This window comes from Petaurus breviceps, unplaced genomic scaffold (assembly GCF_028583685.1).
Source record: "Petaurus breviceps papuanus isolate PSGF00001 unplaced genomic scaffold, PetGlider_PUasm1.0 174, whole genome shotgun sequence".
Classification (NCBI taxonomy): domain Eukaryota; kingdom Metazoa; phylum Chordata; class Mammalia; order Diprotodontia; family Petauridae; genus Petaurus; species Petaurus breviceps.
The window spans coordinates 58,576,980-58,601,231 of NW_027185761.1; the positions used below are offsets into that span (position 1 = coordinate 58,576,980).

At 38.4% G+C, this 24,252-nt stretch overlaps 1 protein-coding gene across 1 annotated transcript in view; it reads left to right on the top strand.

Moving 5' to 3' along the window:
• LOC138158498 (probable C-mannosyltransferase DPY19L2) overlaps positions 1 to 24,252 on the top strand; it is a 162,735-nt gene that overhangs the window by 19,173 nt on the left and 119,310 nt on the right. The window contains exons 2-5 of the mRNA XM_069084566.1: positions 4,999 to 5,023; positions 7,432 to 7,519; positions 10,081 to 10,218; positions 16,117 to 16,237. Of these exons, the coding sequence (XP_068940667.1) occupies positions 4,999 to 5,023; positions 7,432 to 7,519; positions 10,081 to 10,218; positions 16,117 to 16,237 (372 nt within the window). The remainder of the gene's footprint in view (positions 1 to 4,998; positions 5,024 to 7,431; positions 7,520 to 10,080; positions 10,219 to 16,116; positions 16,238 to 24,252) is intronic.

Genomic DNA, 24,252 nt, shown 5'->3' on the forward strand with positions numbered 1-24,252 from the left:
CCCTTTAGGTGGCTTTTGGAGTTCATGGCTCCACCCTCCAATAAAAAGGGTCTTTAATAAGAAGTTAGGGAGGGAGGTATGAGTACTGAAGCTAATTAATGAATCCTGCAGGGTGATTGTTAAGAATGGTAGAGAAGTCAGAGGAATTCCAAGCCAGGTGGGAGATGAGATGTATGTCTCTTCCTGGGCTGGAAAAATGATTCACTGAGACTTTCTTTATCTTGGGGAGATTCAGTCTGGTGAGTTTTCTAGATCTCTTGGAAGTAGTTTTTTTTCTTCTTCCTATTACTCTGCTGTGTTGGCTTCACCTCCTTCAGTTTCATTTTTGTTTATTCACATTTTCTCAATTTAATTTATTCTGTTAGTCTGATAAAGTGTTGAGGCGTTGGGTATTATTTTGCAGTTTCCCAATTACTCTTTTATATCATCTTTTATTTTTTTAAACCTAAACTAGAATCCTTTTAAAATTTCAAAAAAATATTTATTTTCCAGTCTAATTTATCCTTTGAAGTTTCTTCTCTACCATCTGTTGATGCTTTTTCAACTCTCATTTCTAAGTGGATTTTTTTCCTTAGGCTTTTATGTTAGAGAACTTATTGTGTTATATTTTAAAACATTTCCATTAAAATAAGCGTCTAGTGTGACATTTTGGTAGATACTGGAGATACAAAGACACAAGCTAATAATAATCCCTCCTCTTATGTACTACTAGGTAATAAATACATCATGCGAAGAAATAAGTATGATCTAATTTGAAGGATCAGTGAAAAAATAAATATGAAAGGACCCTGGAAAGTAGAAAGCTTTTTTAAACTGTAGTAGTATAAATAATAACAAGAAGTCATGGCCTAGGACCCCAGATCTGGGTTTATATATTGTTGTTGTTGAGTCGTTTTAGTCTTGTCCACCTTTTTGTGACTCTTCCTTGGGGTTTTCTTGGCAAAAATACTGGAGTGGTTTGCCGTTTTCTTCTCCAGCTCATTTTACAGATGAAGAAACTGAGGCAAACAGGGCTAAGTGACTTTCCCAGGGTCACATGGGTATAAAGTGTCTGGACCTCGGTTTGAACTTCCTGTTTCCAAGCCCACTGTTCTATACACAGTGCTGCTTAGCTGTGTATACCAGGGGACTGGTACATACACATATGTATCTTATGTACATATATACACATATATGTGTACATAGACATATACATATATACACATGTACCATATGTATCTTCAGTTTGGGGGGCTTCCTACAAACCTCATGAGCTCATACACCAACCAATATTTTCTTTTAAGATTTTGTCAGAATATGATTCATTTCAGTACATCTAGCGCTTATGAAGGGTAGGGTTCGGGTTTGGTTTTGGCTGTGACTGTGTGTCCTGCTGGTCTTCAACTCTAGATTCTACTAGGTCTAGAACTTGTCCCTACCTTCATTCCAGGAGGCTCAATGTGGGAACTCCTGCAGAGAGGGAAAGTGGGACAGATAAGCAGTCCCTTCTCTGTGGGTTACCCCTCCTCTAGAGGTCAGCTTGTGTCTGTCCCTTTATCAGTGTATAGGAAGGGGAGGGGAGTAAAACATTGTGAGCCTAGGGAGGCGTGTTGGGGCCTGGCTCTGCACAGGGCTGGCAAGGGTAAATAGAGTAGGTTATATTTGATCCTTGCGGCAGTAGGGAGCCAGTGCAGGTGATTGAAGAGGGGTTATGTGGTGAAATCAGTGCTTCAGCTTTGGCAGCACTGTGAGATTGGTTTTGACAGAAAATTTGAAGAGCAGTTAAACTGGGCAGTAGAGTCAGTATTAAAAAAAAATTCTAGTTTGAATAAATATAAAGAATTATACTTTTAAAAAGAGCTTCACATGTATAAGATGAGTCAGCATGGTTAGACTATCACTTGTCAGTGAAAATATTTTTTTTAATGGACTGCATGTTTATGCCAAATAAGCAAGTTGGTATGTCAGTCCAACAAGCCAGATTCATCTTGAGCAACATTAAGAGATGCAGAATATTGAGGGACAAGGAAGTGGCCGTTCCTCTGTCCTTGGTCCTGGTCACACCACGTCTACAGGATTGCCATCAGTGCTGGGTGCCACAGTTTAGGAAATCAAGTCAGGAAGCATTTCGTAAGTGCCAGCTCTCCAGCTCTGTGCCAGGCACTGTGTTCAGCACTGGGTTTGCAAAGAAAGTCAAAGAACAGCCCCGGCTCCTATGAGCTCCCAGTATGATGGGGGAGACACCCTATAAACAATCATGTACAAATGAGATAATACGAGTAAATTGGTGATCATCTTGGAGGGAAGACACTAGCGTTGAGAGAGGACATTAAGAAGCTGGAAAGAATCCCGAAGGCAGTCAGATGGAGAAGCATGAATGAATAAAGCTTTTATTAAGCACTTCCTGTGTGCAGAGCACTGTGATGAGCGCTGGGGATACAGACAGAAAAGTGAGGCTGTCCCTTCTCTGCAGGAGGAGGGGGTGGCAGCTGCCAATCAGTTGGGTTGCCAGAAGCCGGTGGTCCTGCCTCTTCCTTTGTCAGCTGTGTATGGCTGCACTTATATCATTTTCTGCTTTCACGTTGCTGGTCCTGCTGTCTTGGCCCTAACACAGCATAAGCCAAGAAATGGGAAGGGGCACTGTCCCTGTGACTATCCCTAGAGGTCTCAATGATGACCCAAGGTGAAAATGAGCACATCTAGAGATGTCCTGCCTATCTGTAAGCAGTCTCAGCTGGTCCTCTGCATTCATTCTACTCTCTCACTGCCAAGTGTAGGCCAATTCAATCCTAGATCTTCCAGGATCCTTACTGGCCTCTGGCTCTTCTAAAGACCCAGTTCTAGGGCCAGCATCATTGACTGTCTCTCAGTGTCGCCCTGGTTCTGCAGGGGTCATAAGAGGTGATACTTGTATGGGGAGATCAGGGTTACCTCTCTCATTCTTCCTTCTTTCTCCCACTCAGAACCCTCTTCTTCCAGCTGTATGCAGATAATTTGGGTTAGTTTCCCAGACCCAAACACCCTTTGTTGGCCACCGCTCCCCTACACAGGTTGTCTTCACTTATTAGAGTGTATGGTCCTTGAGGGCAAAGATTGTAGTTTTTTTTTTAACTCTTAGCATAGTTAATGAGTGAATGAAGGAAGCATTTGTTAAGCTCTTAACCATGTGTCAAGCATTGTGCTAAGCTTTGGGGTTACAAATAGAAAAGTGAGACACAGTTTCTTCTCTCTGATATCTCACATTTTAATTATCAGGAGCGGACAATGCAGAGGGGAGGTTTCAGGTGTAGGTCAGAGGGAAAGTCTCCACCAGAATTTCTCCCAGTATTCCCCTTTTCTCTCTCCCAGAGAGCCATCCCATATAACATCATGCTATTTAAAGAAAAAAGGAAAACTCAGGAAAAGTGATTTACACATTGGAAAAGTTTGAAATTATGTGCAGTGTACTACACTGTCAACAAAAGGGTTTAGTGGGGATGTCTTCTCATATGCCTTATTTTGAGCCATTCTTGTTTTTTGTAATTTTATAACATTCACTTATGATCATTTTATGGTTGTTCTTTCCATTTCCATTGTTGGAATCATTCTGGATATTGATTTCTTGGGTCTATTTACTTCACTCTGCTGCATCATCAATTCATGTAAATCTTTTTATGCTACCTGTTCTTCATAATCATAATTTCTTAAAGCATATTAATATTCCATTAAATTCATGTATCACAATTTGTTTAACCATTTTCCAGTTGATGGTCGTTTATTTTGTTTCCAGTTATTTGCTATCACAAAAATATTGATATAAACATTTTAGTATATATTAGGACTTATCAATGACTTACTTGGGTTATTATAGACCCTAGTGGTGGCATCCTTGGGGCAGAGAGTATGGATATTTTAGTAACTTTATTTGCCCACTTCCAAATTGTTTTAGAAAATGGTTGTACAGATTCACAGCTCCACCAAAAATGCACTGCTATGTTTATCTTCCCACAACCATTCCAACATGGAGGATTCTCTTCTTTTGTTATCTTTACCAAATTTTACTGGGTGTGAGGTAAAACTTCAAGGTTGTTTAAAATTGCATTTCTTTTGTTAGTGATTTTGAAACATTCTTTCATGTGGTTGTTAGTAGTTTGTAATTATTTGAAAACTATTCATCTTCTTTGATCACTTATCTTTTGGGAAATGGCTTCTCTCTCTCTCTCTCTCTCTCTCTCTCTCTCTCTCTCTCTCATATATATTAATTGTTTATATATCTTGAATACCAAGCCCTTATCAGAAAAGGAGCAGACTTTTTACAAGGTGGCTTGCAATTTGTCTTCTGAGCGCTATTTGTTTATATAAATTGATTACTTATCCTTTGGGGAATGACAATCATTGTGGAAGGTATCTCAAAGATTTTTTGGGGGTGGTAGTGGGGAAGGGTAGGAAGTTGGGGTCAAGTGACTTGCCCAAGGTCACATATCTAATAACTGTGTCATCTGAGGCTGGATTTCAGCTCAGGTCCTCCTGACTCTAGGGCCAGTGCTCTATTCACTGTGCCATCTAACTGCCTTTTTAGTGCAGTTTCTTATCAGAGATATTTGATGCAAAGATTTTTTCCCAGTTGACTATTTCCTGTCATATCCTAACTGGATTGATTTGGTTAATTCAAAATCTTATCTTTTGTGATTGTGTATGTCCTTTGCTTAGTTAAGGCATTTCTTCCTTAAATCATAGATTTGAAAGGTAAATGATTTCCTTCGTTTTTTTTTTTTGTATAGTGTGTCCTGTAACATTTATCCATTTTGAGTTTATTGTGGTATCTTCTGTGAGATAATGGTGTAAGCTTAATTTCTGCCTGTTTTCCAATTTTCCCCAAAATTTTTTTGTTACATAAGGGAGTTCTTTTCCAAACAATTTATGTTTTCAGGTTTATTGAACAATGGTTTATTGAGATAACTTGTTTCTGATTCTTTCTTGTCCATACTTTATTTCACTGAGTAATCATTAACTTTTAATAACTTTTTTTTGTCTTTTCAGGTGCCTTTGTGGGAGTTTTACACTGGTAAGAGTTAGTTGAAATTTGTTATAAACAAGAATATTTGGTTTAAAAATTTTCTCAAAGCTTTTTTATTCACATTAATAAAACAGAATTTCTTATATGTGGATTTCTATTTTATTACAAGTGTGCCCCATTTTAGAAAATGGATCTGTAACATTTGAACCTCATAAAATATATACAAAATAGGTTATAGTTATTTATAAAATATTTGTTTCTTTGTAAAAGAATTTATTGTTTAACAAATCCTTTTAAATCTGTGGGTCCCTTATATGTGAGTTTTTGTTTTCAGAACTTTAGTTATTATGAAAAAAGGTTTTGTGTGTATTTTTTGGAACATGTGATGTTGTTTTTGCAGAGGAAACATATAACACTAATTTTAGGTACTCTTTAACATTTGAAAATCTGTTAGAAATGAAGAAAAATACATTCTGAAATTATGATGTAATTGTATGGGAAAATAGTATTACTTTTAAGTAATAGGTCTCTTGTATAAAGCAAGGTACTCCTGTATGTATATATGCACATAGAGATATTTAGTCATTCAATAAATATTTATTTTGTCGTTGTTTAGTCATTTAAATTGGATCTGACTCTTCCCAACCCTGTATGGTTTTTCTAGATACTGGAGTGATTTGCTATTTCCCTCTTCAGCTCATTTTACAGATGAGAAAACTGAGGTAAACAAGGTTAAGTGACTTGCCCAGGGTCACACAGCTGGTGTCTGAGGCTGAATTTGAACTAAGGTCTTCCCTGACTCCAGGCCTGGCCTTCTGTTCACTGTGCCACCTAACTGCCTATCTGGCAGGGACTGTGCTAAGCACTGGAGATAGAACAAAAGGCAAAATGTCCCTTAGCTCAAGGAATTTATAATGGAGGAAGACAGCACACAAAAGCAAGCTGAAAAGGGGAAGGGGGAAGGTCCTGGGCACAGGGGTATGATGAAGTCCTGAGGAGTGAAGCCTGGTGGGAAATGCAGAGCTGGTTGGCCTGGGTGCCCTGTCTTAAATAAAGGATCTGGGAGAAGCTCTCTGCTCAGCCCTCTAGTCACAGGGTCCCAGGAGGCAGAGTATTGAGGAAATGTGAGGTTCAGGGCTGAGATGATCTTAAAGAATGAAGAGATTCCCTTCCAGAATCTGGAGGAGAGGAACCCAACTTAGAGTGAAAGAGCCTGGTGTAATAGCTGAAGGCTAGATCCATAGAAGTGTTTAAAATACCCTGACCTTTATAGAATGACCATATTACAAAAGAAAAAGGAACATATTCAGTGCATTTATTTTATATCAGTACAATCTCTGAAAGAGTAAAGTGTAATAGAAAGAACATTGGATTCCAGTGCATGGACATCTGGGACACAGTCCACCTATGTCACTGTAAGACCTGTGGCAGCTACCTTAGCTTCTGTTGGGACTGGAGCTTCTCCATCTGTAAAATGAAGGGTTTGTATTGAGAGCACGACTATGTAGTGTCTATTCCAGTTTTATTGTCTTTCAGAAATCTTAATACTTAGCAAATTGTGTGTGTATATGTTTGTGATTTCTAAATATTGGCAGAATAAGAATGAATTTGTTTTATTACCTTATAAAATTTGTGTGATTTGAGTTTTCCCAAATTACTAAATTTCATGAAATTGAAATTCCATGCCCAGTGACCCCTATTTGGCAGGTAGTGCTGAAATGGTGGGTTTGAGATTCTGTAGGATTTTCAGGTCTAGGATATGTAGAGTTGGCTTTCCCCCATCACAATCCTATTCCTTTGGTCTTTACCTAGTCCACTGTGGCATTTCTAGCTGTAGCAATGAGAGAGAAAAGAATTTCTTTCCTAATTCCATCACCAAGACTTCTGTGGGAAGCTGATGAGACTTAAGTTGAGATCTGGCATCCCACTGAAGCATATCTACTGTTTTAAATGGCAGGTACTGAAAATGAAGTTGGCTGCATGGAGCTCTGTTTAACATTCAAGTTTGTTAGAATGAATCTGTTCTCTCTATTTTAGTACTGCCTGCTGTATCTGGAAGTGTATGTGAATATATATGTATTATATGTACGTGTAGTTTGCATATCTTTATTTCAGATTTTCCTTTAGAGTGCCTTCTTTAAATTTTTTTTTGTTATGTCAATGAAATACTCTTTTCCTGAGATATAGTTCTATTCACTTAATTTTTTGAGACGTGATATATTATTTTAAAATTATGTTTTAGGGATTTAATTTTGACACTTTTTAAAACCAGAGAACCGAAATTTAATTTATACCTAATTACAAGGATTTCAAAATTTCTCTTATGAACTCTTCGCTTTCTCTTATCAGATTTGAATCTTCTTATTTTTGTGCATATATGACTAGATTTTTTTTCCGTACTAATTTTCAATCTTGTTTCTTATTCTTGCATGTGATCCTTCATTTTTTTTTTTCAGGGTTCATTTAACAACTCTTTTTGAAAACGATCGCCATTTTTCCCACCTCTCAACCTTGGAAAGGGAGATGACTTTTCGCACTGAAATGGTTAGGCCGTTCTAAAAAAATTGTTTTATGATTTTTTAAATAGTTGGTCTATTAACCTAGACGCTTAACGAGCACTAAAATGATTTGATGGTAAAATTTATTCTTTGACAAAATCGTAGCTTAGGGCTATCATTCCCTAAAAGATTTTGGTGGCCTTCACCCTTTCCTTGGTCTCAGTTCCTCTCCTTATCTGATACACATTTCTAATTCAAGTTATGTTAACCAGTTTAGTGGTAAGTAAAAATGAATGAACACTCCAATGATAATATCCAGAGGGTAATGACTTCTACCTTAAAATTAATTTACAAGTGTAGGCTACACAGCCTTTAATATTCATTTATGTAAATTTTATGTGAGTTGAAATCCACAATTGCATGCCATTTTATGGAATAGTGTGACTGAAAAATGATTTGTAAAGCTTATTTCTACAAATCAAGTCATTTCTCTATTAACTGCCATTATAACATTGGAAATATATTTCTGATGGAAAATAATTAAAGTAAAACAGTCCTTTTGAATTTGCATATGGAAGGAGATGACTATGTCATCTTAAAAGACCTGGAATCCTTTTCATTGTTAGAGTAGAATACTAAGATAAATGAAATATTGATTTAGCTCAGTATCACATTTCTTATGTTGTCATATTTCACCAGAAATTTTAGTGTAGGCCGGTGTACTGGTATATAGAGCCCTGCATTGAAAGACAGAAGGCAAGGTCTGTCCTCACCTATGGCATATTTTTATCTGAGCTTTCTGCACACTCTGTTTTCTTTACATAAAAGATAGTGTGAGGATATTGTTTATGTGAGTTAAAGTACTGTTAGCATGGAGAGTGTTAATGTGGTGCCTTTCACCTCATATGTTTTATAAATTCAGTTCAATTCCATTTAGTCAGTGTCTACAGTGTGTAAAGTGCTGTGCTAGGAAGACAGAAACAAGACAAATCTTTGCCTGAGAGTAACTTAAAGTCACCTGTGTGAATTTGACTTATACCCACACAAGACAGTACAAATTAATTATGAGAAGTGAGGTTAGAGGAGCATTGACAGTTAGGGCAATTAGGAAAGGCCTCTCTTTTTTAAGCAATTGGGGTTAAGTAACTTGCTCAAGGTTACACGGCCAGGTGTTTCTGGGTGGGTAATAAGTGTCTGAGCCCGGATTCGATCCACATGTCATCCTGACACTGGAGCTGGTGCTCTTACTTGCTGTGCCACCTGGCCACCCCGGAAAGGCCTCTTCTTCAAGGTGCCAATTGAGCTGAACTTTGTAGGGAGCAGCAGAGCATGGCAGGCACAGGGGAACAGCTTGTATGAAGACCTAGATGTTTCTCCTGGGGAAGAGCAAGTTGGCCTTCTAGTGTGGGATGGGGCGGAGTTACTAATGTGAAATCAGTCTTGAGATTAGTCAGTGGGAGCTAGATTGTGAAGGACTTTCACAGTGCCAGACATTTGTATTTGATGCTGTAAGCAGTAGTGAGCCTCTGAAGCTTCTTGAAGAAAAGGAATTGGGCGTGAGGGATTTTTAATTGAATATCAATACACAGGTTTTCTTTTTCCCCCTAAAATATACAACATTATAACAAGCCTAATCCTCTTCTGCAAGTCTAGGAAGATGATTAGAACACTCTCTTTTGGATTCAAAGGGGAAAACCATTTTCATTTATTTTCTTTTCATATTGGAACACAGGTATAGTTATACTTAGAAGACTATTTGACACTTGTTTAAATTGAAAAAGACAAAGAATGGAACTGGCTGTAAGGATGCCTGAATGGTCTTCTGAATGGTCCTGCCCCTTATGGTGCTTGGAAAAAATTTTACACAGAATGTTAGAGAGTAAAGGACCTTAGTGATCATCCTTCACATCTTCTCATTTTAAGATGTGGAGACTGAGGCTCAGACAAGTGAATTGGCTTCTCCTGAGGTTATGACACCAGGAAATGACAGATCCAGGGCTTGACCTGAGGTTGTTAATTCCTAGTATGACACTCTGATTGAGTAGTGTCTAGAATTTTTTTCTTGCCTGTTTGATGGTATAAGACAGCTAGCTAATAAGATTTTTATATCTCGTAAAATTAGGATGTTTTGGCATGCCATTTTTTTTATCAGCTTTCTCCCCCAACCTCTTCATAATATGGTAAATAGGCTCTAAATTCAAAAAAATATACATTGATTTATTTTATTTTTATGTCAACATTCCCCATTTTCTCCCATTATCAGAGAGCCGTCACTTATACCACAGAAATTAAAAAGAGGAAAAAAGGTCAGCAAAACTAGGCATAGATAGGAAAAAATCAGTTACAATCTGTTGTGTTTCATATTCAAAGAAGGGGATTTTTCTAAAACTATTTTAGAGTGTTTTCTTTATATTTTTTGGAACAAGCTTAAAAAGTTTGACAAATGTTTGAATATTTAAGTTCATTACTATGGAGAGAAGGTTATAAAATTAAATACTAGTCAGGGGTAGTTTTTTTGTCTATTTAAAAGAAAAAAAATTAGAAGGAATTACATGTAGAATGAAATGGTCATTTCCATATTTTAATAAAACTGTGTGTCTATTTTAGGGACTTTACTATTCCTACTTCAAGACCATGATAGAAGCACCTTCATTTTTGAGAGGACTGTGGATGACTATGAATGATAGACTTACTGAATTTCCTCTTGTAATTAACGCAGTGAAACGCTTTCATCTTTATCCAGAGGTGAGTGATTTTGAGAAAAGGAAATCCAGTTTGCATAGTAATTCTCTTCATAAAATTAGGTGTCAAGTGAATGGAGTGATACTGGACAAATTGCACTTAATGATTATTAGCTATAGCCCTTGGAAAATTCTGTAGGGAGGTTGGGTCCCTGAAGAAGCACGGAAAATTGATCTGGAAACTAGGCAAAGTGACCTTAGCAATAACAGAGCCAGTTGTCTGGGACAGTGAGTCTATCCAGTTGCTAAAGGGAGGGATCCAACTATCAGGGCAAGGAGGGGTTTGCTGAGAAAGCACCTGGAGGGAGAAAATAAATGGTCGTAGAAGAATTGTGACTGATAATAGAAGGAAGCAGCCATGTTCCTACGATGGGCAAAAATTCAGAGCTACTTAGTCTAAGGAGCATGTCTTCTTGTTGCAATCTGCGATTCCAGAAAAGATGAAAACCAAAATTGTTTGTTAATATTTGTTGGTAGAATTAGGAGTTAGAGACTGATATGCCCCTGTACTCAAAATCCTGTCTCCAAGCCTAATTAAGGAGTTGCCTAAATTTCTTTTTAGTTCTCTGTGGAGAATTATGTTACCTGAAGATGATCCTCCCATGTTCTTGGTGCTTTTTCCTGTCCTTATTTAAGAAACTTCATTTTTCTTATAGATGATGAAGGAAGGAATAGGACCAGGCCTTAAGCTGACCTTAAAAGGGCTGTATCCCTGAACAGTTCTAGGAATGAAATTCATTCATTCAGCAAATGAGCATTTGTTAATTTCTGTCATGTGATCACAACTGGTAAGATGCTAAGAGGGATAGAAAAAAAAATGAGGAACAGATTTTGTTTTTGAGACTCTTAAAGTCTAATCTGTAAGGGATACGGAGAAGGTTCATTTGCAAAGTAAACTCACTGTGTCAATGCACACACTGCAGTAGCTTCTCTAGTTGTACAATGCTTTGTTTGGATGTGTCACAGAACTTTTCCTGTGATTCAGTGTAAGAAGAAAGAGTAAAGGTTAGAGGATGGGGTGCACAATGGAGACATCTCCAGGCCAACTTATTTAAATAAACTGTTGACTCTGAAAAATGGGAAATATATTAAGGAACAGACCATCACCATTTCCTAAAGAAATGTCATGAATTTAAGTCAGTTACCACAACAAGGAAACCAGAAGGACCTACAAATTCCTTCTGCCACTAGATAGGATCTTACAGAAATTTGGTATAACTTTATTTGGAAAGTCAGAAGAAGATCATGAAAGATTATTAGCCATATTATCTCTGAAAGCCTCATGAAGTGGCAGAGGAAAAAAAATACAAGATAATCCTTACACATATCAAGGACATTGGACCTTCTTGTTTGAGAAAGAGATAGACTGATTGTCTCAATCAGTATTCTGATTCTAAGTAAGTTATATCAGCACACAATTTACTTAAAGGTTCTGAAAATAAAAGATACCATTATGTATATTTTTGACTAGTAAAAGTCTCCCAACAAGGCATGTCATTCATATGTTAAAATCATACAAAATTCCTTAAGAATGTAATAGGGAATCTTTGCTCTGATTTCTTCTGATTATTAATATCAAGGTAGGCACAAAACAGAGATGCCTGTTTACCAGATGTCTACAATGGAAGATGGTTAACACAGAGTCAGCCCAGAAGAGTGCTTCCCTGTAGATCAAACAGACCCCAGGTGGCCTCTTACATTATGCTGATTGCAGAGCCTCCCCATGAGCTCCATAATTGCTCAGAATACCCAGGGAGAATCACATGGCCGCAGCAGGCCAAGATCAGCCATTTAATGGGCAACCTATAAAGCTGATCCATTGGTGTATGTATATATTGTGTATTAAAAAGTACATATGTGTAAAAATAAGATATTGTTCTTGGAAAATTGTTCAGTTCTTTTAATGACCTTTGTGTTTTTAGTATCAGTGTTAGTTTGGTCATCCTATATAACTTTAATGTATGGAATACTTTATGGGGGGAGGTGTGTGGTAGGCAGAAGTGGGCTGCAAGATATTACCAGTGAAGGGTTTTTCAGAAAAAGTGGTTTCTAGTATCGTCAGAGATGTGTGTCTAAGAAAGAGACGGGCCAGTCATGTAGTGATAACCAGGGATGAGCAGTGGATAGACAGCTCAAGGGTGCCATTGGTATCCCCTTTAAAGATGAGGAATCCAGAAAGTGGCCTCAAGTGTGTCAGTCTGCTCCTTGTGAAGGATTTCTTAGGAGAGCATGCACAAGAGGCCCATGGGGGTGAAAAAACACGGGTTGTGATCCAGATTATAGGAGTGAGTATTTATACTTGAGAGAATGTCCATTGAAGAATTATGCTGGGAGTTAATCTTAAGAATTTCTTTTAACATCTTTCATAAATGAGCTAGAGAATAACTACTATGTAATAAACAATATAAATCCATACAAAATAATGTGATGCTGTCTACATAATTACTAAAGAATAGAGAATATGGGCAGGGGGAGGACAAAGTAAGCCTTAAACTGGGATCTGAAGGAAGTGTGAATTTCGACCTTTAGGGAGCCAAAGAAGTGGTGAAGATCTCAGGAGAAGGGGCACAGCAGTCAGTGGGGGAGAACATCCACAGAAACCTAAGGTGCTCATAAGTGTGGCATACTAAGGGAGAGGAGGGCAGGTGATGCTGGGTAATTAGCTTGTCTGAAGTAGAGTCTAGCGTAGGATTTAGGGAGAGCTGGGGGAGGTGAATCAGGTAATAGATGGCTGAGAATGTCTTGCCAAAGAGTTTTAATTACAGGCTAATGCTTGCATTAAAGATCCTTTCATGACTAAAGATCCTCTCCTGGTCCATGAATGCCATCCTAGAAATTGGGGAAAGTCTGTATGTTTTCTCCCCCAGTATACTGAGACCTACACCCCAACATTACAAAGCAAAGTTTTATTAAAAATGAGGGGAGCAAAACAAGAATCATGGACTAAATTGATATTAGTTCTTAAGGTGTGTATATATGTCCGAAGTCACTTACAATCCCAAGTATGAGAGAACCTCTGGAGTCCCTTTCTCGCCAGGCCCGCCTTGGTCTGCTCATCTCTGCCACTCAAAGGTGGGATGATGTCAGTGTGAGTGATAGTGCCTTTTTCCTTTTTTCCCTTTTCCTCCTTCATAGAAGAGTCGCCAGGTTCCTAGTTTTCTAGGCTAGGCTCTCCTGTCTTTGTGGAGTCCTTGGATGCTTTTTGGTCAGTGGAAAATGAGGGCAAAAATAGACTACTACCGCTGTCTCTCTGGTTGTTGCCGTTCTCTTTCATAGGCCTTACTGCCCTTCTATCTCTGCCCCTCGTCCTCACGTGGTCTCCATCAATCACCTTAAATATTTCTTGGAGCAATATTAATGTGGAAGAGGGAGGAACAAGAGACGGGCATTCCAGTCGGTATATGCTCTGTTTAAATCATAGAATCTTAGCTGTGGAAGAAACTTGAGCAGCCATTTAGTTTAATCCCTACTTGAATCCTGACAGGGGAGACAACATGTGAATAATGAAGTGTAGACAAGATATCTGTGGTCAGAATAGTTAGAGGGTAATCTCAGAGGCAAGGCACTAGCTAGCAGACAGCTCGTCTTTAATCAGACCTACACTGGAAGTCTTTTAAGCTGGGTAGAAATGCTGAGAGCTTACACTCCTCTGTTGCCTTCTAGAACTCAGCATCTCCAGGATGAAGCAGAGGATGTGAAACTTTAGTTCTGATATTATACTCAGTTGTAAATAACCAACATTTAAATTTACTTTTAAAGTTTTACCGTTTACTGACAGAAACTTAAAAAGTTATGTACCAGAAAAATTAGTCTGTGTGCATGTATCTATATGTGTGTATGTATGTATGTTTATACACATACATATATATATATACACACACAAACTGGTACAAGTTTAAATATGCACATATGTATGTGTATTATATATGTGTATATATTTGCCTTAAGCTAAGGGATGGAACTCCAGCCTATTGTGTTTGAGACAGTAGCCAGTGAATGAAGGAAGTTTTGGAGGCCCAGGCTTTGATTTCTGTAATTATAACCTGTAGCCTTTTCTGCTAGTGAAGAAGACTGATCTTGTCTGTCTTCATTGGAACTTCTACATAGCTCTGATTTTATAAACTTACAGGAAAGGAAAATCTCAGCTATTAGAAGGTAGAGAGTGAGAAACACAGGGCTGTTCATGTTGAGACAATTCAGTGTAGCTTGAAAGGAAAACAAAACAAAACAAAAGCAAAACAAAAGTAGTTTAATAGTGTCCTCTGGTGGCCAGAAAATGGAGATTTCAATTTTTTTTTTACCTTTTCCCCATAAAGGGTAAAAATACTAGCTTATGCTTTAGCTACTAGTAACAGGCCTAACCTTTCAAGCTCTGGGGATTTCAAGCTTTTTATTTTTTATATTTTGGAGGCCTGTCTGGGTGTGATTTAATTGCAGTAGGGAACTTCTGTTATGGAAAGCCCATCCATTGATACACATCAGCAACTTTTCTCTAACTTTTGGAGTTTGGCAGCTGTTTTGGGACACTTGAGTGGTTTAGTCCATTTGCCGTTGATCACAAGTTTATTGTGTGTCAGAGGCAGACTTGGACCTGGGTCTTTCTGAGTCTTAAGACCTCTCTCTACCACTATTTCACACACTGCTTCCTAACTGTTCATAGAGGTTAGCAGATACCTCCCTTAATATTCATCAGATTGATAGTGATGTTCAAGAGAGATAGGTACTTGCAGCAGTGTTTGACAGCAGCTGAGGAGAGCTGACTGCAGAGTCAACAGCGACACATTTGGAGGATAAAGCTGAGTGGCCTTCACTCTTTAGAACTTTATTTGCCCTAAATTTATCTTGAGAAAACCTTACCTCCCATGCTTTATTGATTAAAGGTTCTAACTACTTAAGCTTTGATTAATAAGCATTTTAACGTATGGACTCTCAAAAAAAATAATCGACTCTCAGATTCAATATTTAGAACATGCAGATTTGTGTATGGATAGAGCTACTTTTTTTGCATGAAGATCAAAAACCATTTTTTTTTTTGGAACAGAGGCCCCAAATGTGAAGTCACAAACTGCCCCCCCCGATTCTGATGTTTTATTAATAATAACAATATCTTGCCTTATATATTATCTTCATTGTGAATTTGTATCTACTGCTCCTTATCCTTTTATACTTTCAGATGTCTTTGATTCTCATCAGTTGGGCTTTTCCCTCTACCTGCACATATTGTAGCTCCTCTGTGTTTCATGAGTTGCTATAATGAAAATTTCATCACCTGGTGGTGAACCTTTTGGAGATAAATTTCATTGTACTTGAACTATACTGGATCTCACAAGATTGACGCTGAGTTTCTGGGCCAATTATTGAAACTTTTTTAACCCATAAGACCAGCCAGGGATCATCTGCTGTCAGCAAAGCAAGAACCCATGGTCATATCTGTCCCATGATGAAGCATCAGAATAGGCCTGGTTAGCTTGAGGTTGATGTCATTTATCCCATTTTAGGAAGGATATAGATCATCTCTTGAAAATAATAATTATAATTATCTCTCTGGTTTTGTAAGGCGCTTAATAGTTTACAAAGTGTTTCCTTTTTCAACAATCCTATGAGGTGGGTAGTACAATTACTGTTATCTCCATTTAACTGAAGAGAAAATTGAGACTTCGAGAGACTTGCCTGTAGTCACATGTTAGTAACAAATAGAGCCAGGGTTGGAACCAAGGCCATCTGATTCCAAGTCCAATGTTCTTTTCACTCTGCTATGAAATTCTGAGTGAAATTCTCCTCCCATATCTAAGGACAACATTTAAAATGTTTAAAACATCATAAAATACTGCTTTGAGAAGAGGATATTTATAAGGTAGAATATCCTGCCCTTGGGTATCTCCACTCTTTTTCTCCCTCATAGGTAATCATAGCCTTCTGGTACCGCCTGTACACTGGAACAATGGACCTCACTGGCATTCAAACAAAGGTGTGCTGGAATGTTTCCAGAGGACAAGGGCTTAATCCAGTCGAAAGCTGTGAAGGCAAGTCTTGTCTAAGATAATATTTTGTTCTCATGAATATTATTAATATTTATGAGTTTTGATTTTAAATTAGTGTGACCGATTTATTGTACATCAGAGAGGTTAGAACTTCTGTTTACACATCAGAAAATCTAAGTGTTGGAGGGGAGCTCAGAGGTTATCACATTCAAACTATACATGTCCAAGAATCCCCTCAAAAACATTTTTAGTAAGTGTCAATCAGCCTTTCCTTGTACGAGTAATTCCATTCCACTTTTAGAGAACTCCAGTTATTAGGAAGCTTTCCCCAGCATCGTATCTAAATCTTTCTCTGCGCCATCTCCAAGGGCCAAGAAGAACAGATCTAGCCCCTCTTGCACATGAGTCTTTTACAGATACTTAAAGATGTCTTTTTTGGTATCCCTCCTTAGTCTTTTCTTCAGGATAAATATCTCCACTTGCTCCAGCTGATCTTCTCTTGGCATGATCTGTAGAGTCTTCTGACCATTCTGGTCCCTGTCTTCTGGCCCTACTCTAGTATTTCTTCCCTTCTTAAAATGTGTCCGTAACTGAACACAGTATTCTACATATGTTCTAATCAGCATATGATTCAGTGAAATTATTCCCTCCCTTGTTCTGCACACTTTGTCTTAATGTAGCTTAGGATAGTAGTAACTTTTTTGGATGCTCTGTTGACTCTTCTAGGCCACTCTCCCCCCGCCTCCCCACCACAGGAGGTGTTGGGTAGCTAACCTGTATTTGTGAAGTTGAATTTTTGAATCTAAAAATAGAACTTTAAAATTATCCTTATTAATTTCATTTTATTCAGTTTAGCTCCTTAGTCTAGCCTCTCAAAAGAGATCCTGATTTCTGTCATGCAGCTTATTCGCTTTCCATCCCAGCTTCATATCCTCTAAAAGTTGACAGATGTGCCTTGACTAGAATCACCTAAATCATTGATTATTGAACAGCAAAAGGTCAAAGACAGATCTCTGACCCATTCTACCCTTTAAGAAACCATCCTTCAGTTTGACACTATTCTCTGGGTCTGGTCATTCAGCCAGTCTCAAGGTGACTTAATTATGTTTTCATCTATTCCACGTCAATCCATCATGTCTGCAATGAGAATATGAATGTCTTTGTCATAGTTTACTTGTTCTCTTAGAAAAGGAAATGGTAGTGTGTCATGACCTATTCTTGATGGAGGTATTATGAATTTTAGCTTTCTTTTTGAAATGTTTAAAAAACAACAACTTTGTAATGGTGTGTTCTAGGGGCAGCCAGGTGGTGCAGTGGGCAGAACACTGGGCTTGAAGTCAGGAAGATTCTTCTTCCTGAGATTAAATCTGGCCTCAGACACTAGCTGTGTTACCCTGGGAAAGTCACTTAACTCTGTTTTAATCTGTAAAATGAGCTAGAAAAGGAAATGTCAAACTGTTCCAGTATCTATGCCAAGAAAACCCCAAAAGGAGGTCAGGAATAGTTGAACATAATTGAATTGACTTAACAACAACAAGGATTTTATAAGGTATCCAAGTCAAAGTCATTGGCCTGTAATTTGTAGACCCTATCTGGCCTCTTATTACTATTTTTTTAATTGGAATAGCATTTCCCCTCCTCCTGTTCTGCTACATTTTTCTCCTTGTTAAGAACTTCCAAGAATCATCAGAAATGATCCAGTAATCACATTTGCCAGTTATTTCTGTCACTTAGGATGTAATTAGTCCAAGTTATCGTCTTAAGCTCATTGAATATGAATCTTGATGCTGTTACTGTTCCTTTGCTTTTTTAAAATTTCTATTCCGTTAGCAGTTTTCTTTCCTTCTTTCCTTGTCCAAAGATTAGTTTCCCTAGAGAGGAGAATATAGAATAAGAATTGAGCCATTCACTCCTTCTCCATTATCATCATCATCATCATCAATCATGACCCCATCCACTATGAGCCCCATGGCTTTTTGCCTCCCTCTTGCCCCTGACAGAGTTTTTTAGAAGCTGTTTTTGCTCCAAGCTTCCATCATCAGCCTCATGCCATTCTGGGCTTTACAGGCATTATTCCTGTAGGACCATGCTTCTGTATTATATTAACTTTCAATTACTCTTCCATCTTTTGCATATAGCCTTTATTTTTAAAAAAATATATTTTATTTTGTTAAATTTGTTTTTTAGTTTCTAAATTCTCTCCCTCTCGTCTTCCTCCCCCACCCATTGAGAAGGCAAGCAGTATCATATTAATTATGAATGTGAAGTTGTGTGAAACATTTCCATATTAGCCATGTTGCAAACCCCCCACAAAACCCAAGAAAGATAAAGTTAAAGTGTACTTCAGTCTGCTCTCAGAGTTTATCAGTTTTGTCTCTAGAGTTTGATAGCATTTTTCATCATGGGTCCTTTGGAATTATCTTGGATCATTGTTTTGATAAGAGCAACTAAGTCTTTCATAGTATTACTCTTGTACAATATTTCTGTTTGTACAAACATTTATGGTGTACAGTGTTCTCCTTCTGCTCATTTCGTCATGCATTAGTTCATGTAAATCTTCCCAAGGTTTTCTGAAACCATTCTTGTTTGTCATTTCTTATACAATAGCATTCCATAACAATCATTTACAACAACTTGATCAGCCATTCTCTAGTTGACAGGCATCCCCTCAGTTCTTTGTCACCATTAAAAGAGCTGCTATAAATATTTTTATATATAGGTCTTTTTTCTTTCTCTTTAATCTCTTTGGGTTACAGACCTAGTAGTAGTATCACTGAGTCAAAGTATATGCACAGTATTTTAGCCCTGTAGAATGGTCATCATTCCAACTTGTTTTCCACAGTGTTTGGACCAGTTCCCAACACCACCAACAGTGCATTAGTGTCCCTCTTTTTCCACATCCCTACCAGCTTTTGTCATTTTCCTTTTCTATCATGTTAGCTAATCTTTTGGATGTGAGGTGGTACCTCAGAGTTGTTTTAATTTTTATTTCTCCCTAATTATTAGTGATTTAGGGCATTTTCATGTGACTATAGATAGCTTTGATTTCATCCTCTGAAAATTAACTGTTCATATCCTTTGACCATTTATCAGTTGAGAAATGGCCCTTATTTTTTATACATTTGGCTTAGTTCCATGTATATTTGAGAAATAAGTCCTTTATCAGAGAAACTTACTATAAAATTTCCCCCCAGTTTCCTGCTTTCCTTCTAATTTTGACTGCATTGTTTTTATTTTGCACATATCTTGTAAAGAAAATGCTAGCTGGTTGATGATCTCTTTATGGAGACATATAGGTCTCTTTAAGCAACTCCCTCTTTGCCTTTTCATTGAAATTATTTCTTGTATATTGACTCTTGAAAATTTAATTCCTGGGAAATTCTCATCTCTCCTGAGTCACATTCTTTTTTTTAAAATTAGGTGTTGGAAATCTCCTCATCCATTCTCTGAACCTTGGCAATCTTCTTTTTAAAAAATGGACTCACGTCAGACCAGACCTGACTTGACTCACTGCCATAATTGAGTGGTTACTGGCCCCTAAATGCTCATTGTCTCTACTCTGACCACTTGAAAAGTCAGGAACATATGGTTTCCCTGGGTCCTCACTACACTCTTCTGATGGCATTGCAGTGGCAAATTTCCCTATATTCTTCTAGAGACTCTATTACTATTCATTCCACTGACCTTTTAAAAGTCATTTTCCTTATTTTTTTTTTTTTTGCAAATGTAGGCCCCTTTTTACTTCAGTAATACTTTCTTTCCTCAGTTTTGGAAGTCAGTTGATCAGCAAGCATTTATTAAACATCTATTTACTGAGAACTTTGCTTAGCTCTGGGGTTAAAAAGACAAAAGCAAATTCATATTTATTTCAACAATACATTCTCTCTGGGGAAATAATGCACATGTGCACACACACACACACACACACACACACATTCTCCAAACTCTTACAAGGTAAATGCAAAGCTGTTTCAAGGTGGAAGGGTGATGGCATCAGTAAGGTTGGGAAGGCCTCATGTAAGACATGGCCCTTGAATTGAGCTTTGAGGGAAACAAGAAAGAGGAGTTATTACAAAACCCAGAGATAGGAAAGGGAATATTCTGTAGGAGGAACAACCAGTAGGCCAGTTTGGCTGCAGTGTTGATTTGTGGCAGGGTAGAATGTGCAGTAATTCTTGGAAGAGTTGCTGAAGCCAGATTGTGAAGTTCTTTGCACAAGAAGTTTATTTTCAGTTGTAGAGGCCATTGGGAACCACCAAAGCTTGTTGACCATGAGAGTGGCTTGGTTAGGCCTCTGTTTTTGGAATGGCAGTTTGGTAGCTGTGTGGTCGATGGACAGGATGGGGAGAGGTTGAAGAGAGGCCAGCTGGAAAGCTTGAACTAGGGTGTGTGAATGTGAAGAAGGGGCGTATACTAGAGATGTCCTGGTGAGAGACTCAGCCATACCTGATAACTGACTGGTCATGAAGACGCAGGGGCAGTGAGGAATCAGGGTGGGTTTTAGTGTTGCAAACTAGAGTGAAGAGAAGAGTGATGGTACTCTTGTCAGAAATAGGGATGTTTACTTCCCACTTCTAAACTGTTCCTTGTCTGACTCCTTTACTGGTTCTTCCTTATTTTCCCATTTTCTTAATATCAGTACTTCCCAAGGCTCTCTCTTTGGTTCTCTTGTCTGCTTTCTCTACACCACGGCTTCTTTGCCTGGTTCTGTGGATTTCTTGTTAGATATTAGGAAGTCCATGAACTTAGATGAAAAAAAGAAAAACACCCATAGCATCTTTGTTTTCAATAAGATTTGTTCCCTTTGTAGCCTATGTATTTTAGACAAATAAAACATTATTCTGAGAAGGGTCCATAGTCCCTGCCCTAAAGGTAGTAATGTGTGCAAAAGCCCCGTGGATCATCACAAGACCTGGGCCTTGGTTTTGACTAAAGCAGTGACTGACTCAATGAGCTTGGCAAGTTCTGTCAGATAGCAGCACCTCATTCTTTTTAAAATATGTATAATAAGGGAAATAATGGCTGTGTGGCCTACTTCATAGAGTTGTGAGCTCCAAATGAGCATGTTTATGTAAAGCACTTTGTAAACTGTAAAACATTACATAGATGTCAACAAGTATTTAGTCATCCTTCCCTCTCTGAAAAAGGTACCAGATGGATGATTCTAAACTGACGTCTCCTTGCAACTTCTGTGTCCCACTGATAGCTTAAGTTCCCTTAGCCCATCCTGGCCTTGCTCAGTCTTCTGACTACCCTTTCTCTGTTTGTGTTTCTACCATTCACTTAATATGCTCTGTTCATCCCTTGGGATTATTTGAGGCTCTTCAAGCCCTTCTTTTTCTTATACTTCTCACCACCTGTTAGTGACTCACCTGCTCCTGTCTCTTTATTTACTTTAGTTCATATTTGTGCTTTCCATGGTATAGTGTTTCTGGGGGGGGGGGGACTGAGACATTTAGGGACTCATCCATGGTCAGGTAGCCAGAGTGTCAGGGGTGGGACTTCCTGACTCTGCGGGCAACTCTTTTAAAGCTGCTTCCTTGATCCTTCTCTAATCTGAGGTTTACACCCTTAGGACAGGCCTGTCTAATGACCTGCTTCGATATTGCAATCCCATCTTCTCTGTGCCTGTACTGTCTTTCTTCTGGGATCTGTATTTCACATTGTGGCCAAATGAATTTTTTAAAATTAATTTTTATTGATATTTTGTATTTATATCACCTATGTTTTCCATTGTTGTCCTTCTTCTCTCCTGGAGAGCAAGCTATAGCAAAGAATGAGAGGGAAAAGCATTTCAGTAAAAGTAACCACCATATAGAAGTTGCCTGACACTGTATGAAGGATTCCATGTGCATAGACCATCACCTCTTCAGATTCTTCGTGGTCAAACTTGGTCCTTATACCTTTGTAGCATCCAGCTCTGATAGTCTTCTTGTTCCTTCAGAATCATCTTGTAATGTATATATGTCACTCTGCTCAGAAATCTGTGATGGATGAAATTTTCTATCTCCTTAGCTTGAGGTTCAAAGCCTTCTACCACCTGGCACCTCCCTACCCTTCCAGCTGTATCTTATAGTGCTGCCCTCTGTTCTCTCTGTACTCGGCCAAGCTGGATTATTCTTTGCCCTACAAACACAGAATGTGCTCCCACCTCTCCTTCCTTGTCTTTGCTTATGCTTACAGAGCCACCTGGATTCGTATCTTGTCCCCCTACTGGTCTGTGAGCTCTTTAACGTCAGGAACAATGTCGCAGTGACATTGCCCTCGGTATTTAGTACACTACTTTGACCTGCCGCTGTACCTAAACTACTCTCTCAAAGGATAACAATGATTTTGTGTGGTAGAGTGTGAGACTTGGACTTAGAAAGACCTCTGGGTTCAGATCCTGCCTGTAATGCTAGCTTTTTGACCCTGGGCAAGTTATTTAATTTTCTTGGACTGTCAGTTTATTCATCTGTGAAATGGGATAATGATAGATAATAACTGTCTCACAAGGTTGTTGTGATGATCTAATGTGACAATATATGTTAAGTGCTTTGGAGACTTTATAGGGACATATAGGAATGTCAATTATTATCTCCTAATTGTTAAATCTGATGACCTTTTGTCAGTTTTCAACAGCTTTGACACTACTAACCACTCAACCAGAAATTTTCTTTTCCCCTGATTTCTTTAACAGTACTCTTTGCTGATTTTTACCCTGCTTTTCTTCCCCTCACATGCCTTTCCTAGATCATTATATGTCTCCTACCCTCTTAGCATGGGTGATCCCAAGGTTCTGTCTCGGGTTCCTTTTTGTCTCCTCTCTCCTCACTTCTCTGTTGCTGATGACTACTTCAGCATGTCTGTTATTATCTCCATTATAGGTGAATCTCAACTACATAATAGTAACAACAACAATAATAATTATAATAGCTAATATTTATGTAATACTGTGTGCCAGGCACTGTGCTAAGAGCTTTATAATTTTTAGCTCATTTGATCTTAAAACAGTCTTGTGAGGTAGGTGCTGTTAATATTCCTGTTTTATACTGCGGAAACTGAAACAAGATGACTTGTCCAAGGTCACACAAAGTAGTAAATGTCAGTTTGAATTTGAACTCAGGTTGTTCTGATATGGCTGTCCCAAAATCATAGTGAAATTTGAAGTTTTCACTAGGCTTTTGGGATATATTGTATTTATATTCACAGTCTCCATCCACAACATTGTAGTCCTGTTATTTCCAGATCTCTGCTGAGCTTCTTTACCTGCATATGCCATTGGCACTTCTGCCGAATTTGTTGGAAATGGAACTCATCAGTTTCTCTCCCAAACCTGGGCTTCTTCCAGACCTTCTTTTTGTTCCTTGAGAAGAGCATTGTTCTTTAATATCCATCTCCTTTCCATTCATACCTTTCTCATCCTCATTTAGGGTCTCCTCACTTGTTGCCTGGATGTCTGGAGTAGCCTCCTGACTGGTCTTTTTTACTAGTAATGTCTGTTCCAGAGCTGTGCTGCCAGATGACTTTTCCTGAGACACAAAGGGTTAAAGCTAGAGGTCACCTAGTCCAACCTCCTTATTTTACAGATGAAGAAACTGGGACTTAGGGCTTCTGTGACTTGTTTAAAGTCACACAGGTCATAAAGGGCAGAGGTGGGATTCAAACCAGGGTCTTCTGGTGCTAAGTCAGTGATTTTTTTCCCACTGTATCAGTGACTCTTGTGCATGTGAAGATGTGACTCTCTTTCTCAGACACCATCTTTGGCTCCCTGTTGACGCTTGGTTGGACTAGAATCATATTTAGAGCCCTTCTCAGTCTGGTGCCAATCTTCATCTCCAGTCTTACTTCACCCAGCTTTCCCCTGTGTGCCGGTCAAACTTACTTTTGTCTCTTTGCCTCTTCCTGTGTTTGAACAGGATTGGGGTGGAGTGAGTCCCACTTCATCTTCATCTTCTCTGAATCCTGATGTTCCTTCAAGCCTCAGCTTGTGCACATAGCCCTTGTCCTGTGAGGTCTGCTACGAAGCTCCCGAGTGTTAGCATCTTTGTCCTCAGCACATTTTCTGGAGATTCTTT